This window comes from Nomascus leucogenys, chromosome 10 (assembly GCF_006542625.1).
Source record: "Nomascus leucogenys isolate Asia chromosome 10, Asia_NLE_v1, whole genome shotgun sequence".
NCBI lineage: Eukaryota > Metazoa > Chordata > Mammalia > Primates > Hylobatidae > Nomascus > Nomascus leucogenys.
Window position 1 is genome coordinate 61,170,091 of NC_044390.1, and position 14,948 is coordinate 61,185,038.

A 14,948-nucleotide genomic window follows, 5' to 3' on the forward strand; every position below is an offset into this window, starting at 1 on the left:
TTTTACATTCCCACAAAGGGTTCCTATTTTTCCACTTCCTCACCAACACTTGTTATTTTTGTCAAAAGCCTCTGACCACAACGTTTTTGTCAACTGAATAATATATAACTTTTTTTTGTTTTGTTTTGTTTAGACAGGGTCTCACTCTGTCCCCCAGGCTAGAGTGCAGTGGTGTGATCTTGGCTCACTGCAGCCTCCGCCTTCTGGACTCAAGCCATTCTCCCGCCTCAGCCTCCCAACACCCTGAGTAGCCGGGACTACGCACCACCAGACCTGGCTAATTTTTTGTAGAGCTAGGATTTCAGCGTGTTGCCCAGGCTGGTCTCCAACTCCTGGGCTCAAACGATCTGCCTGCCTCAGCCTCCCAAAATGCTGGGATTACAGGCATGAGCCACGGCGCCCAGCCATAACTTTGTTTTATGTGTGTTTCTGTTTTAGAATATCATATATATATATATATCAATCGTATCTATATATATACACATATATATATATCACATATATATTTATTTTTTGATTCATTAACATTGAACTCCCGGCCAATAGCACTAGATCTGATGCCTGAATGAAGCTTCTCTAACACATGTCTTTTCTCCGTGAGACACATCACAGCCTTCTTGCACTTAGAAACACTAGACTACACTTCAGCACGGTGCGTGGGGGCCACTGAAGATAGCGAAGTCATCAACAAACAGCACAAAAATATGAAAAGCTTGGCACTAAATGGACCATAAAAAAGACACTTGCATGTAGTATCAGAGCTGAAGGAAGAAAGCAGCGTGTCTCCTTATTAGACCTCAACAGGGTTGGGCGACTTGAGTATGTTGTCAGGCCGGAAGCAATGGCTCACGCCTATAATCCCAGTGCTTTGGGTGGCCAAGGTGGAAGGATGGCTTCAGCCCAGGAGTTCCAGACCAGCCTGGGCAACAGAGCGAGACCTCCATTTCAAAAACAATTTTTTAAAATTATACTTTAAGTTTTAGGGTACATGTGCACAACGTGCAGGTTTGTTACATATGTATACATGTGCCATGTTGGTGTGCTGCACCCATCAACTCCTCATTTAACATTAGGTATATCTCCTAATGCTTTCCCTGCTCCCTCCCCCCACTTTTTTTTGTTTTGAGGTGGAATCTCGCTCTGTCACCCAGGCTGGAGTGCAGTGGCGTGATCTTGACTCACTGCAAGCTCTGCCTCCCGGGTTCACACCATTCTGCCTCAGCCTCCCGAATAGCTGGGACTACAGGTGCCCGCCACCATGCCCGGGTAATTTTTTTGTATTTTTGTAGAGATGGGGTTTCACCGTCTTAGCCAGGATGGTCTCAATCTCCTGACCTCGTGATCTGCCTGCCTCGGCCTCCCAAAGTGCTGGGATTGCAGGCGTGAGCCACCGCGCCCGGCCTTTTTTTTTTTTTTTTTTTTTTTTTTTGTAGAGACAGGGTTATTGTTGTGTTGCCCAGGCTGAAATGATGCAGTGGTACGATCTCGTCTCACTGCAACCTCCACCTCATGGGTTCAAGTGATTCTTGTGCCTCAGCCTCCCGAGTAGCTGGGATTACAGGCGTGAGGCACCACGCCCAGCTCTACAAAAAAATTTTTTTTAATTAGCTAAGTGTGGTGCTGCATGCCTGAAGTCCCATCTACTTGGGAGGATTGCTTGAGCCCAGGAGGTAAAGGCAATCCCACCACTGCACTCTTAATTTTCTTTTCTTTTCTTTTCTTTCTTTCTCTCCCTTTCTTTCTTTCTCTTTCTTTCTTTCTTTCTCTTTCTTTTCTTTCTTTCTTTCTTTCTTTCTTTCTCTTTCTTTCTTTCTCTCTCTCTCTTTCCTTCTTTCCTTTCCTTCCTTTCTTTCTCTCTCTCTCTCTCTCTTTCTTTCTTTTCTTTTCTTTCTTTTTTTTTTTTTTTTTGCCTGAGACAGTCTCACTTTGTCACCCAGGCTGGAGTGCAGTAGCAATGATCTTGGCTCACTGCAACCTCTGCCTCCCGGGTTCAAGCAATTCTTGTGCATCAGCTTCCCAAGCATCTGGGATTACAGGTGTGCACCCACCGTACCTGGCTAATTTTTGTATTTTTAGTAGAGACAGGATTTCACCATGTTGGCCAGGCTGGTATTGAACTCCTGACCTCAAGTGATCGGCCCACCTCGGCCTCCCAAAGTGCTGGGATTACAGGCGTGAGCCACCGTGCCTGGCTACTCCACCCTGTTTCTAAACAAGAAAAAAAAAATTATCACTGTGCATGTCCACAAATGACTACAAATGCCCCAGCGAGTATTGATCTTAGAGTATAAACAAATTGCAAAAAGTAGGCGAATTTGCCAATCTGGAATTTTCGAATCATGAAGCTCAACTGTATACATAGGAGTGGAATTGCTGAGTCATGGGGAGAAACTGCTGTATAGTCTTCCAAAGTTTCAGAGACTCTTCCAAAAAGTCAACAATGTACTTTTCCACCAGTAGTGTATGAAGTGTTCCAGTTGCTCCATATCCTCCCCAACAGTTGGTGTTGTCTTTCTTTTTCTTTTCTTTTTTTTCTTTCTTTCTTTCTTTTTTTTTTTTTGAGATAGGGTGTCACTCTGTCACCCTGGCTGGAGCGCAGTGGCACAATCTCTGCTCACTGCAACCTCAACCTCCCAAGTTCAAGTGATCCTCCCACCTCAGCCTCCCAAGTAGCTAGAACCACAGGCATGCAGCACCATGCCTGGCTAACTTTTTTGTAGAAACGGGGTTTTGCCCTGTTGCCCTGGCTAATCTGGAACTCCTGAGCTCAAGCAATCCACCCACCTTGGCCTCCCAAAGTACTGGGATTACAGGTATGAGCCACCATGCCTGGACTTTTTTTAGTTTTAGACATTCTGATGGGTGCCAAATAGTATTGCATTGTGGGTTTATTTATAAATTTATTTTTGTTTTTTTGAGTCAGGGTCTGGTTATGTTGCCTAGGCTGGTCTCCAACTCCTGGGCTCAAGTGATCCTCCTACCTCAGCTTCCCAAAGTGCTGGAAACCTTGTGGGTTTCATTTACATTTCCTGATGATGAGTGATGTGCCTGATGATGAATTAAGCGCCTTTCCATATGTTTATTGACAACTTGGATATCCACTTTTGTGAAATGTCTAAGTCTTTTGCCCACTTCTCTGTTCAGATGTCTGCTTTTTTTCTTACTGATTTGTAGGAATGTGTGTGTGTGTGTGTGTGTGTGTGTGTGTGTGTGTATCCAGATTTTACATAGATACATATACATATTTTACATAACTATAAAATCAGGATATGAGATTTTTATTGGACATAATGATTGCAAATATCTTCTCCTCTGTAGCTTTTCTTTTCATTCTCTTAGTGGTGTCTTTTAATCAATAGCATTCCTTAATTTCATTTCATCTCTTTTTCTTTCCTTTTTTTTTTTGAGACAGGGTCTCACTCTGTTGCCCAGGCCGGAGTGCAGTGGTGCAATTACGGCTCACTGCAGCCTCGATCTCCTGGGCTCAAGTGATCTTCCCACCTCAGCCTGCTGAGTTGCTGGAGCTATAGGTGCACACCACCACACCCAGTTAATTTTTGTAGTTTTTTTAGAGACGAGGTTTCACCGTGTTGCCCAGGCTGGTCTCAAATTCCTGGGCTCAAACCATCCTCCCGCCCTGGCCTCCCAAAGTGCTGGGATGACAGGCGTGAGCCACTACACTCAGCCAGGATTTCTTAATTTTAATGTAGTTCAGGCTGGGCGTGGTGGCTCATGCCTGTAATCCCAGCACTTTGGGAGGCCGAGGTGGGCGGATCATGAGGTCAGGAGATCAAGACCGTCCTGGCTAACAAGGTGAAACCCCATCTCTACTAAAAATACAAAATAGCCGGGCGTGGTGGCGGGCGCCTGTAGTCCCAGCTACTTGGGAAGCTGAGGCAGGAGAATGCCATGAACCTGGGAGGCAGAGCTTGCAGCGAGCCAAGATCATGCCACTGCACTCCAGCCTGGGCGACAGAGTGAGACTCCGTCTCAAAAAAAAATTTTAATGTAGTTCAAATAATTTTTTCTTTCATGGCTGGTGCTTGTTAGGGTTCTATTTTAAAAACCTTTGCCTAGCTGGGTGCAGTGGCTCATGCCTGTCTTCCCAGCATTTTGAAAAGCTGAGGCAAGGGGATTGCTTGAGCCCAGGAGTTTGAGACCAGCCTGGGCAGCATGGCAAGACCCTGTCTCTACCAAAAATAAAAAAAAATTAGCCAAGCATGGTGGCATGTGACTGTAGTCCCAGCTACTCGGAAGGTTGAGGCAGGAGGATTGCTTGAGCCAGGGAGGTCGAGGCTGCAGTGAAGTATGATCACGTGACTGCACTCCAGCCTGGGTGACAGGGTAGGCAAAACCCTGTCTCAAAACAACAACAACAAAATCCCAAAACAAAGAAAAGAAAATTATAATTCTGTCTGTTGCACATGGGTATTCTGAGGGTTAAATGAGTTATTACACGTACTTTGCTGCAAATGGTGTCTGGAACATGATAGTACTAAATAAACCTCAGCAATTATTGATATTTTTCCAACAGTTATGAATTTTTTACCACCCAGAAATTTCAAGGGAAAAAAACTTTTTTTTTTTTTTGAGATGGAGTCTCACTCTGTTGCCCAGGCTGGAGTACGGTGGTGTGATCTCTGCTCACAGCAACCTCTGCCTCCCAGGTTCAAATAACTTACCTGCCTCGGCCTCCCAAGTAGCTGGGATTGCAGGTCTGTGCCACCACGCCCAGCTCATTTTTTTTTTTTTTTTTTGTATTTTTAGTAGAGACAGAGTTTTGCCATGTTGGCCAGGCTGGTCTCGAACTCCTGGCCTCAAGTGATCTGCCCACCTCAACCTTCGAAAGTGCTGGGATTACAGGCATGAGCCACCACACCTGGCCCTGGAAGAAACATTTTTTTCAGTGGCTCACCAGCGCGATGTTCACAGTGATGATGATGGGGAAGAGGGGGCACTTTCTTGAGATATTTCTGTATCAGGATTAGCTGGCTGTGGTGCTGGTTTGAATAGAGGAGGAGGGATGGAGAAGGAGGGGTAAAAAGTAAATAATCTCTCATTTCTGACCGTGAGTACATCATTGCCAGGACCAGGGTGATGCAAGCAAGGAATCTTGGGCTCAAAATTTAAGGAGACATTTATTCTTGTGTTAGTACAGTGCAGGACACCTCAAAGAGGGAGCTTGCAAGTAAAGTTTAAAAATGCCTCCCCCTTTTGTACAGGCAGGGTCTTGCTCTGTTGCCCAGGCTGGAGTGCAGAGGTGCCATCATAGCTCACTGAAGCCTCAAACACTTGGGCTTAAGTGATCCTCCCACCTCAGCCTCCCAAGTAGCTGGTACTACAGGGACATGCCACCATGCCCAGCTACTTAAAAAATTTTTTTTGATGGGGAGGGGCCAGGTGCGGTGGCTTACAGCTGTAATCCTAGCACTTTGGGAGGCCGAGGTGGGCAGACCACCTGAGGTCAGGAGTTCGAGACCAGCCGGCCAACATGGTGAAACCCATCTCTACTAAAAAAAAAAAATACAAAAATTAGCTGGGCATGGTGGCGCACCCCTGTAATCCCAGCTACTCAGGAGGCTGAGGCACGACTATCACTTGAACCCTGGAGGCACAGATTGCAGTGAGCCGAGATCTCACCACTGCACTCCAGCCTGGGCAACAGAGCAAGACTCTGTCTCAAAAAAAAATGGCAGGGGTCCAGGTGTGGTGGTTCATGCCTGTAATCCCAGCACTTTGGGAGGCCAAGGCAGGAGGATCACCTGAGGTCAGGAGTTTGAGGCCAGCCTGGCCAACATGGCAAAATGCTGTCTCTACGAAAAATACAAAAATTAGCCAGGCGTGGTGGCACGCACCTGTAATCCCAGCTACTCCGGAGGCTGAGGTAAGGGAATTGCTTGAACCCCGAGGGGAAGGTTGCAGTGAGCCAAGATCGGGCCACTGCACTCCAGCCTGAGCGACAGAGCGAGACTATCTCAAATAAATAAATAGGAAGAAATGAAGTCTCAGCCGGGCGCGGTGGCTCACGCCTGTAATCCCAGCACTTTGGGAGGCCGAGGCGGGCAGATTACGAGGTCAGGAGATTGAGACCATCCTGGCTAAGACGGTGAAACCCTGTCTCCACTAAAAATACAAAAAATTCTCCGGGCGTGGTGTCCCAGCTACTCCGGAGGCTGAGGCAGGAGAATGGCGTGAGCCTGGGAGGCGGAACTTGCAGTGAGCCGAGATCGCCCCATTGCACTCCAGCCTGGGCGACAGAGCAAGACTCCATCTCAAAAAAAAAAAAAAAAAAAAAAAGAGAAATGAAGTCTCACTACGTTGCGCAGGCTGGTCTCGAACTCCTGGCTTCGAGCAATTCTCCTGCTTCAGATTCCCAAGGTGTTGGGATTACAGGCGTGAGCCACCATGCCTGGTGGATCTTCCCTTTTCAGCAGTTTGATGGAGGTATAATTTACAGACCATAAAATTCACCTGTGTAAGCGTGTAGTTCAATGACTTTTCGTAAATTTAGAGTTGTGCGGCCATCACCCCGATCCAATTTTAGGACATTTTCATCACCCCCAAAACAGCCCCCGTGCCCATTTGCATTCTGTCTCCACTCCCACCCCCAGTTCCAGGCAATCTCTCATCTACTTTCTGTCTGTATTGATTTGCTCTCCCTGGACATTATGTATAAATAGAATCATAAACTATGTGGCCTTTCGCGTCTGGCTCCTTTTACTTAGCAAAATGTTTTTGAGGATCATCCACATTGTAGCATATATCAGGAGTGTGTTCCTTTTTATGGCAGAATGGCATTCCATTGTATGGATGTACCGCAATTTGTTTATTCACTCACCAGTTGATGGGTATTTGGATTGTTTCATTCATTATGACCAATGCTGCTATGAATATTCATGTGTAGGTCTTTTCATGGACATATGCTTTGGTTTCTCTTGGGTAGATGGAATTGTTGGGTCTTTAAAAAGACTTTTAGGGTCTGGCGTGGTGGCTTACGCCTACAATCCCAGCATTTTGGGAGGCTGAGGCAGGTGGATTGCCTGAGCCCAAGAGTTTGAGACCAGCCCGGGCAACATAGTGAGACCCCACCTCTACAGAAAACTTAAAAAATAAGCTGGGCACGTTGGTGTGCCTCTGTAGTCTCACCTATTCAGGAGGCTGAGGTTACAGTGAGCTATGATTGCACCACTGCACTCCAGCCTGGGCAAGAGTGCCCAGCCCCTCTCCTTAAAAAAAAAGATAAAAGAACTAAAGTGGCCAGGCATGGTGGCTCATGCCTGTAATCCCAGCACTTTGGGAGGCCGAGGCAGGTGGATCTCTAGAGGTCAGGAGTTCAAAACCAGCCTGGTCAACATGGTGAAACCCCATCTCTACTAAAAATACAAAAATTACCCGGGCATGGTGGCATGCACCTGTAAACCCAGCTACTCGGGAGGCTGAGGCACGAGAATTACTCGAACCCAGAAGATGGAGGTTGCAGTGAGCAGAGATTTCGCCACTGCACTCCAACCTGGGCAACAGAGTGAGACTCCATCTCAAAACAAAACAAAACAAAAAACAACTAAAGTAGGGTAAGTGGCAGAGAGTGGTGGGGGGCTCAGATTATAGATGAGGTGGCCAGGGAAGGTCCTTTGGATAAGATCACCGTATCACTGAGGGTCTTGTTAGGGAAACAAACCACTCTACGTGTTTCAGAGAGGGGAAATTTAATACAGGGAATTGGTTAAGTGGGAGAAGAAAGAGTTGAGAAGCCACATGGGATGATGAGGAAATCCGGAATAAGCTACAGGAGAAAGCTACTGGAGGGACATGGCAAAGAGGGGATGTGATGAGGAAGGGACCCTTGGAGAGGAACTGGGACTATGGAGGAGGCGTAGCCACTATCAGAAAACACCCTCCACCCCAAGCGGACACAGGAGAGAAACACGCTGGCTTCTGCCTTCCTCTCCAATCTCCCATCTCCCTCCAGTGGCTCCCATTGGATAAACCGAACAGGAAGCCAGTATGCAATGGAATCTGGGAAATGTAGTTTTATGGGGGGAAGGGCAGGGCATGGCTCTGACCCACACAATGACAGAGCAGAGATACAAATTAAATAAAGGATCAGGAATGGTGGCTCACATCCGTAGTCCCAGCTACTTGGGAGGCTGAGGCAGGAGGATAGCTTGAGCCTAGGAGTTAGAGGCTGCAGTGAGCTATGATTGAACCACTGCACTCCAGCCTGGGTGACAGAGCAAGACCCTGTCTCTAAAAAAATACATTAATTAAGTAAAGGAACAAGCCATGGGGGGCATCCTTGGTAACAGTATTTTGTGTAGAGGGAACAGGAAGTTCAAAGGTCCTGAGGTAGCAGTGTCCCAGATGGAGCCAAAACCTTGAGAATGTGTGGGATGGTCCAGGCAGAATGAGAGCAGCAGGGAACCCAGGACAAAGCCCTGAAAGATACAGAGTTTTAGGGAGTACCAGGAGACAGCGACGGCACAGCCAGAGAGGTGGGTGCAGAACTAGGAAGTGATACCGTGTCTCTGAAGTCAAGGGAAAAAGGAGTTTCAAGAAGGTGATGGTGAGTGGGGACTGACTGTGAGAATGATCTAATGAGGACTGGCATGAGGGTATGGACCTGGCAAATTGGCACCTTTGGTAAGAGGAGTTTTGGAAATGTTGGGGAGATGGGAGGCGAGGAATTAAATGCAAGCAAGTGCAAACTCGAGCACAGACCATTCCTTGGAGAAGCCTGGATGCACTGAACTAAGGCAGTTTCCCACAGCACCCATGGCCAGAGAGTGAGAAAGTTTGTTTGGGTTCCAAATTGTCTAAGCCAGGAGGCCTGGAGCACGGTTGGTCTTAGGGTCTGAAATCAGACAGACCTGGTTTCAAAACCTGGGCCCCCACTTCCCTGCTGGGTTCCCCTGATCTGGGTCCCTCTCCTCTCTGAGCTCAGTTTCCTCACCTGGAAATAGGGGTGTCACTGTACTGTTCACAGATGTTGCAGCAACTGTTAACATTGCATCTGCAAAGTGTTCAGCACTCATCAATGAAAGCTTTAGAACAAGCTGGCAAGAACTCTTTTTTTTTTTTTTTTTTTTAGACAGGGTCTCACTCTGTCTGTCGCCCAGGCTGGAGTGCAATGGCTCCATCTTGGCTCACTGCAACCTCTGCTTCCCGGGTTCAAGTGATTCTCCCATCTCAACCTCCCAAGTAGCTGGGATTACAGGTGTGCACCACCATACCCAGCCAACTTTTGTATTTTTAGTAGAGACAGGGTTTTACCATGTTGGCCAGGCTGGTCTCGAACTCCTGGCCTCAAGTGATCCACCCTCCTTGGCCTCCCAAAGTGCTGGGATTACAGGCATGAGCCACAGTGCCCGGCCTTAAATAATAACAACAATGGTAGCTACTATTCGAAAAACTTACCATGTCGCAGACACTCGTAAAGTATTTTACAAACAGCATCATTCCTTGTTCTCCCCCTGGCTCACTCCAACTACACTGGCCTCCTTCCTGGTCCTCGAACACTCCTGCCCCAGGGCCTTTGCACTTGCTGTTCCTGTTGCGTGGAACTCTCTTCCCCCAGATATCCAGGTGGTTCCCTTCCTCAATTTCTTCAGGTCTCTGCTTAAACGTCCCTTTCTCACCAGGCACGGTGGCTCACGCCTGTAATCCCAGCACTTTGGGAGGCCAAGGCGGGCAGATCACGAGGTCAGGAGATTGAGACCATCCTGGCTAACACGGTGAAACTAAAAAATACAAAAAATTAGCCAGGCATGGTGGCAGGCGCCTGTAGTCCCAGCTACTCGGGAGGCTAAGGCAGGAGAATGGCGTGAACCCAGGAGGCGGAGCTTGCAGTGAGCCGAGATCACGCCACTGCACTCCAGCCTGAGCGACAGAGCGAGACTCCGTCTCAGATAAATAAATAAATAAATAAGTCCCTTTCTCCAATCACACTGTTTAAAGTTTACTTCCACTTCCTCCTAATATCCTATGTACTTTACTTTTTTCCCCTATTTCTTGACTGTCTCACCCCATAGAATATTCATCTTCACATCCAACCCGGAGGCTCACTCCTGGAATCCCAACACTTTGGGAGGCCAAGGTGGGAGGATCGATTGAGGCCAGGGGTTCGAGACCAGCCTGGGCAACATAGCGAGATGCCCATCTCTACCAAAAAAAAAAAAAAAAGAGAGAAAAGAAAAAGAATATTCAATTTCACACAGGCAGGCATTTTTGTCTGTTGTTCACAGTGCCTGGGACATAGTAGATGCTCAGTAAATTACCTGATTCTCAGGATGACCAAGCCCTTTACACGTGTTAGGTCTCCACCACCCACTTTGCAGATGGGGAAATTGAGGCAGAGAGGAACAGTCATCCCTACAGGTCACACTTGCATCTTGGTGTTGTCCAGCTCAGAAAAAAAGACGGTTCGAGACCCCCAGCCCCCCTCCCCGCTCATGCTTGGCGCTCCTCCTCAGCCAGAGCCCTCAGCCCCAGGCCGCCGCCTGGAAAGGCCTGAGTCATCGCCGCCTCCAGACGGCGGCGGCCGCGGGCTGAGGGCGACGGCGGCGGCGGCGGCGGCGGCGGAGCGAGGTGATGCGGGGACGCCAGGAGGGGGCGTGAGTGCAGGCAAAACAGAGGAAATTAAAACCGGCCCGGCGCTCCTCTCCGCGGCACCGCGGCCGCCGCCGGCTGGTGCGTGGGCGGACGGGTGGGCGGCGAGGGCACTGCGCTTCCCGCTCCCCCGAGGGAGCGGGCCGGGAGCGGGGTCCCCGGGACCGCGCGGAAGGTCCGAGGCGTGAGTGCCCCGCCTACACCCCAAGTTAAAGTTGCAAGTCGACACCCGCCCGGGACTCGCCTCCTAAAAGCTGCGTGCTGGGTCTCCGCGGTCCCTGGGTAGGAAGCTGCCCTTGGTAGTCGTGGGAACTCCTCCCGTGGCCGAAGTGACCCCAGGACCGTACCTGCACCCAAGCAATTTCGTCTGCTGGCCCTGGATCACGCCACCCTGGGGGCACGAAATGACCGAAGGATCCCTAGAGTGGTCTCAGTGCCCGGGAAGGAAGCCCCTTCCCCCAGCTAAAGGAGACCCTTGGTGACCCGATTCATGGGAGCGCACGAGCGTGTCACCCCCGACGCCCCCCAATGCCCGCTGTCCGAGGTTTTAGGGCGCCAGGGTGGGTGTCCCAACAGTAAGTGGGTGGGGACTTGCGACTCCGGCACCCTGCCCGCTTTGGGTGGCTGGGGTGGGCCAAGGGCGCCTTTACGCGTGGGGTCCTGCAGCTGGGGCTCGGAGAGGGGCTGCGCGCGGGAGGCGGTCCGGGAACACCGCCTAGGGGGAGGGGGGCCGGGAATACCGCTGGTGGGCGGGGCTGGGGAATGCCACCGCGGTGGGAGTGGGGCGCTTGGGGAATGCCATCAGGGGGAGGTCCGCCACCCCATGGAGAAGTCCCCGGCAGGGGGCGGGCGAGAGCGTGGGGTGGGGGGGTGGGGGCAGTCTGGGCGCCCCCCGCCCCCCGCCGGGCTCCGGGCCGGAGCCGTGACGTCACGGCGGCTGGAAGTGCCCGGCGCGGAGGCGCGGGAGGGGGCGGGGGGCCGAGCCGGCGCTTTATAAGAGGAGCCCGCCAGGCGCGCTGAGCCGCAGCCTGCGTCCCCGAATCCCCCCTCACCCCGTCCCGGACCCCCTGCCCCGCAGCTCGCGCTCGTGCCCCCTCCACCACGCCCCCCGGGGCGCCTGGGTGTCGAGGGACCGAGCGCCCCGCGGCGGGCCAGAGAAGGGAGGCGCGGCGGGCGGCCGCGGGGCATGAGGCGGGGGCGCGATGTCGGTGCCTCTGCTCAAGATCGGGGCCGTGCTGAGCACCATGGCTATGGTCACCAACTGGATGTCGCAGACGCTGCCCTCGCTCGTGGGGCTCAACGGCACCGTGTCCCGTGCGGGCGCCTCCGAGAAAATCGTGAGTGGCTGCCGTGCGGGGGGCGCTCCCGGGGGCGTGGTGCCCGCGCCACAGCCGCTGCCGCCGCCGCAGCCCCCGGGGGCCCCCACCTGTCCCCCTCTACCCCCGTGCTCCCCACGACCCTGCCCGGCGCGCCTGGGTAGGGGACGCCCTCTCGGGGTTCCAGGGTCGGACATGGAGGCAGAAGGAGCCCCGGGACCCCTAGCCACCTCCGCGCCATTTAGGATGGTTCTTGCTGTTATTATTGATTATTATGATTATTACTGAGCAATGTCTGAGCGCCAATAGCGTACCAGGCTCGCTCTGGCCCCAGGGCGGAGGCGACAAGGGCTGCGGAATTGAGCTGAGTCCGGGCTGAGTGGGGTGCAGCGGGAGGAGGGTAAGACTCGGGGGTTTAGAAGGACCCTGTCTCTGAAAGAGGGGAGGATCGAGGGGTTTCCGAGTGTCTCCACCTTCAAGGTCTCTGCCTGGTTGCGTCTCGGCGTCTCTGAGTAGTTCTGAGTCTCTATTCATTTCCGCTGCTTTGCGTCTCTGGGTCTCTTTCTATTAATATTTCTATCTTAACCTGCCTCTGTCTCCGTGGCGCTGAGAATTTGTATCTCTTTTTTTCTCTTTCTCTCCCCAGCACCCCTTCCGCCATTCTTGCCTCGCCATGTGCTGAATATTTATCCCCATAACTCACCCCCCCGGGAGGTAGACGGGGCGCAGACTGGGGCCAGAGCTGACACTGCCTCCAGGAGCTCCGGGATTGCGCCTTGCCATCCCATCCCCCTTTGAGGCTTTATCCTCCAGCTTCCCCACTACAGACCTTCCCTGGATCGGGGAAGAAGGAGAGAACTCAGTGGGGTTCTCCCCGTGGTGTCCTGGGGAGAGAAGGGAGGGGTTTCCTTCACTGCAAACTTCCCTGGGCCTCCTCCAGATATGCCCCTCCCCTCCCACTCCTCAACCTCTGGTAGCCCCACCCCTGTTCCATCTGTTTGGGGGGCTCCTCCCAAATCGTCCCCCAAACCCAGGCTGCGATGCCTGGGACTCCCTTTCTTTAGCCCCAACTTCACCAATCCTCCCTTGCTTAGCCCCAAAATGGTCATCCCGCAGCTTGCTGTGGGGGCAAAGAAGAATTTGCTCCCTAGGGTGGAAGGCAAGGGTGTGTGGTGGTGGTGGGGACACCTGAGAAGGCTTTGTTCAGCCCCTGGTGGGGGTGGTATTGGGCTTGACACAGGTGAGAGCTTTCAGGCTAGATTCTTAGACTTGGCAGCCAATGTGTGAGACGGTGTGTTTCTGTGTATCTGTCATATCAAGTGTTTATTATTTGGGTATGTCCTGGTGTGTCTGTATGTGTGTGTTTTGGTGTGTATATGGGGGAATGGGAGTGGAGAAAGTTTCTGTGCACTGCCGGCATGGGGTCCGGTGTGTCTTCCTTTGTGTGAGGGTGCATCCCAGAATGAGTGTGGGTGTGTCCCTGAGTGACTGTGCTTGGGTGTGGACGTATCTGCATGTGTATCTGCAATTGCCTGTCCCTGACTGTGGGTTTGCCTGTGTTACAAGATTGCGTGTGTGCATATGAGTTTGTTATACACGAGTATGACACAGGCTTCTTGTCGTTGCCATCTGAGAAGGGAGAGAGATGGTATCTCATTGAAAACAGAAGCCAAATTTCCCTCCACCACCATTGAAAGCAAGTGAGTCTGTGTGCATGTGTTCTATGCAGGTGTGTGTAAATGTGTGCATATGGTGTGTCTGCAGAATGTATACATAAGTATGTAAGAGCATGTCTATGAGTTATGATTTCGTGTGTGCATATGTATCTGTGCAAACGTGTGTGCAAGTATCTTTGTACACATATGTGTGGACAGGTATGTCTTTGTAAGTGTGTGCATATAAGTGCAAGTGTGTATTTATGAAAGTGTGTGTGTGTGCCTGCCTTGTATGCATGTGGGTAGGATGCCCTGTGTGCTGTGTGTTTTCTGTAAGTGTGTATGTGTGTGTGCCCAAACAGACCTGATCTCCACTCTGGCCCATTTGTAGCTAACAGCATCTTCATCCAATGCTTCCATGAATTCACCTGCTCAAAGCTAATGGCCCTCCTGTCCCTGACACCATCCCATCCCTCAGTCTCATTAGACTTTGTCAAAAGGGATCTGAGAAGTGAGATGTTAAGGTACTCAGGGTGAGGGCTGGGAGAGGACTGTGACATGAGGGTGTCCATTTTGGGAGTCTGAAAGACCTATGTTGGAATCTAGATTTTGTCCCCAACTTGCTCTGTGACTCTGGCCAGTGCCTTTGTCACTCTGAGCTACTGTTTTCTCATCTATAAAATGGGAATGATGTCTTACCTCACAGAATTGTTGTGGGTAACAGAGATCTGCTGTTCAAATTCCCATCCTTCCACCCTTCCATATATCTCTTCATCTATCCATCCATCCATCTATTATTTCATTTATCCATCTATTTTTACATCCATCCTTCCATCTGTCTTGGTATCCATATCTCCATTCATTCATTCATCCAACCACCTGTTATTCCATCAGTCTATCCATCTATCCATCAATTATTTCATCTACCCATCCATTTTCTCTCCATCCATTCACTCATACACCCACCCACTATTCCATCTGTCCATCCATCTGTCCATCCATCCTTTCACACATCCATCACTTTATCCTTCCACCCATCTCTTTTCATCTATCCATGATGCGTCATTTGTCTCTTTGTCCTTTCATGGATCCATTCTTCTATCCGTCCATCTCTATCCATGCATTCACCAATCCCTCCATCCATCCATTATCCATCATCCAACTGTCTCTTTTTCTATCCTCTGTGCATCCATCCTTCCACCATCCATCTGCCTCTCCATCTGTTCATCTATCCTTCCATCCATTGTATTTATTCCACAAAACTATTTTTTTAAAGATGGAGTCTCACCATGTTGCCCAAGCTGATATTGAACTCCTGGGCTCAAGGGATCCTCCCGCCTTGGCCTACCAAAATGCTGGGATTACAGGCATG

The 14,948-nt window shown here is 50.6% G+C and overlaps 1 protein-coding gene across 3 annotated transcripts in view; it reads left to right on the plus strand.

Moving 5' to 3' along the window:
- OLFM2 (olfactomedin 2) overlaps positions 1 to 14,948 on the plus strand; it is an 85,953-nt gene that overhangs the window by 11,687 nt on the left and 59,318 nt on the right. The window contains exon 1 of one of the 3 annotated variants that reach the window (XM_003275630.3): positions 11,630 to 11,942. The exons of 1 other annotated variant lie outside the window; for it this stretch is intronic. In XM_003275630.3, coding sequence (XP_003275678.3) covers positions 11,808 to 11,942 — 135 coding nt within the window. In that variant the 5' untranslated portion in view covers positions 11,630 to 11,807. Of the gene's footprint in view, positions 1 to 11,629; positions 11,943 to 14,948 lie in introns of those variants that run through there. One more of the 3 variants, XM_030820912.1, reaches the window with a different exon arrangement.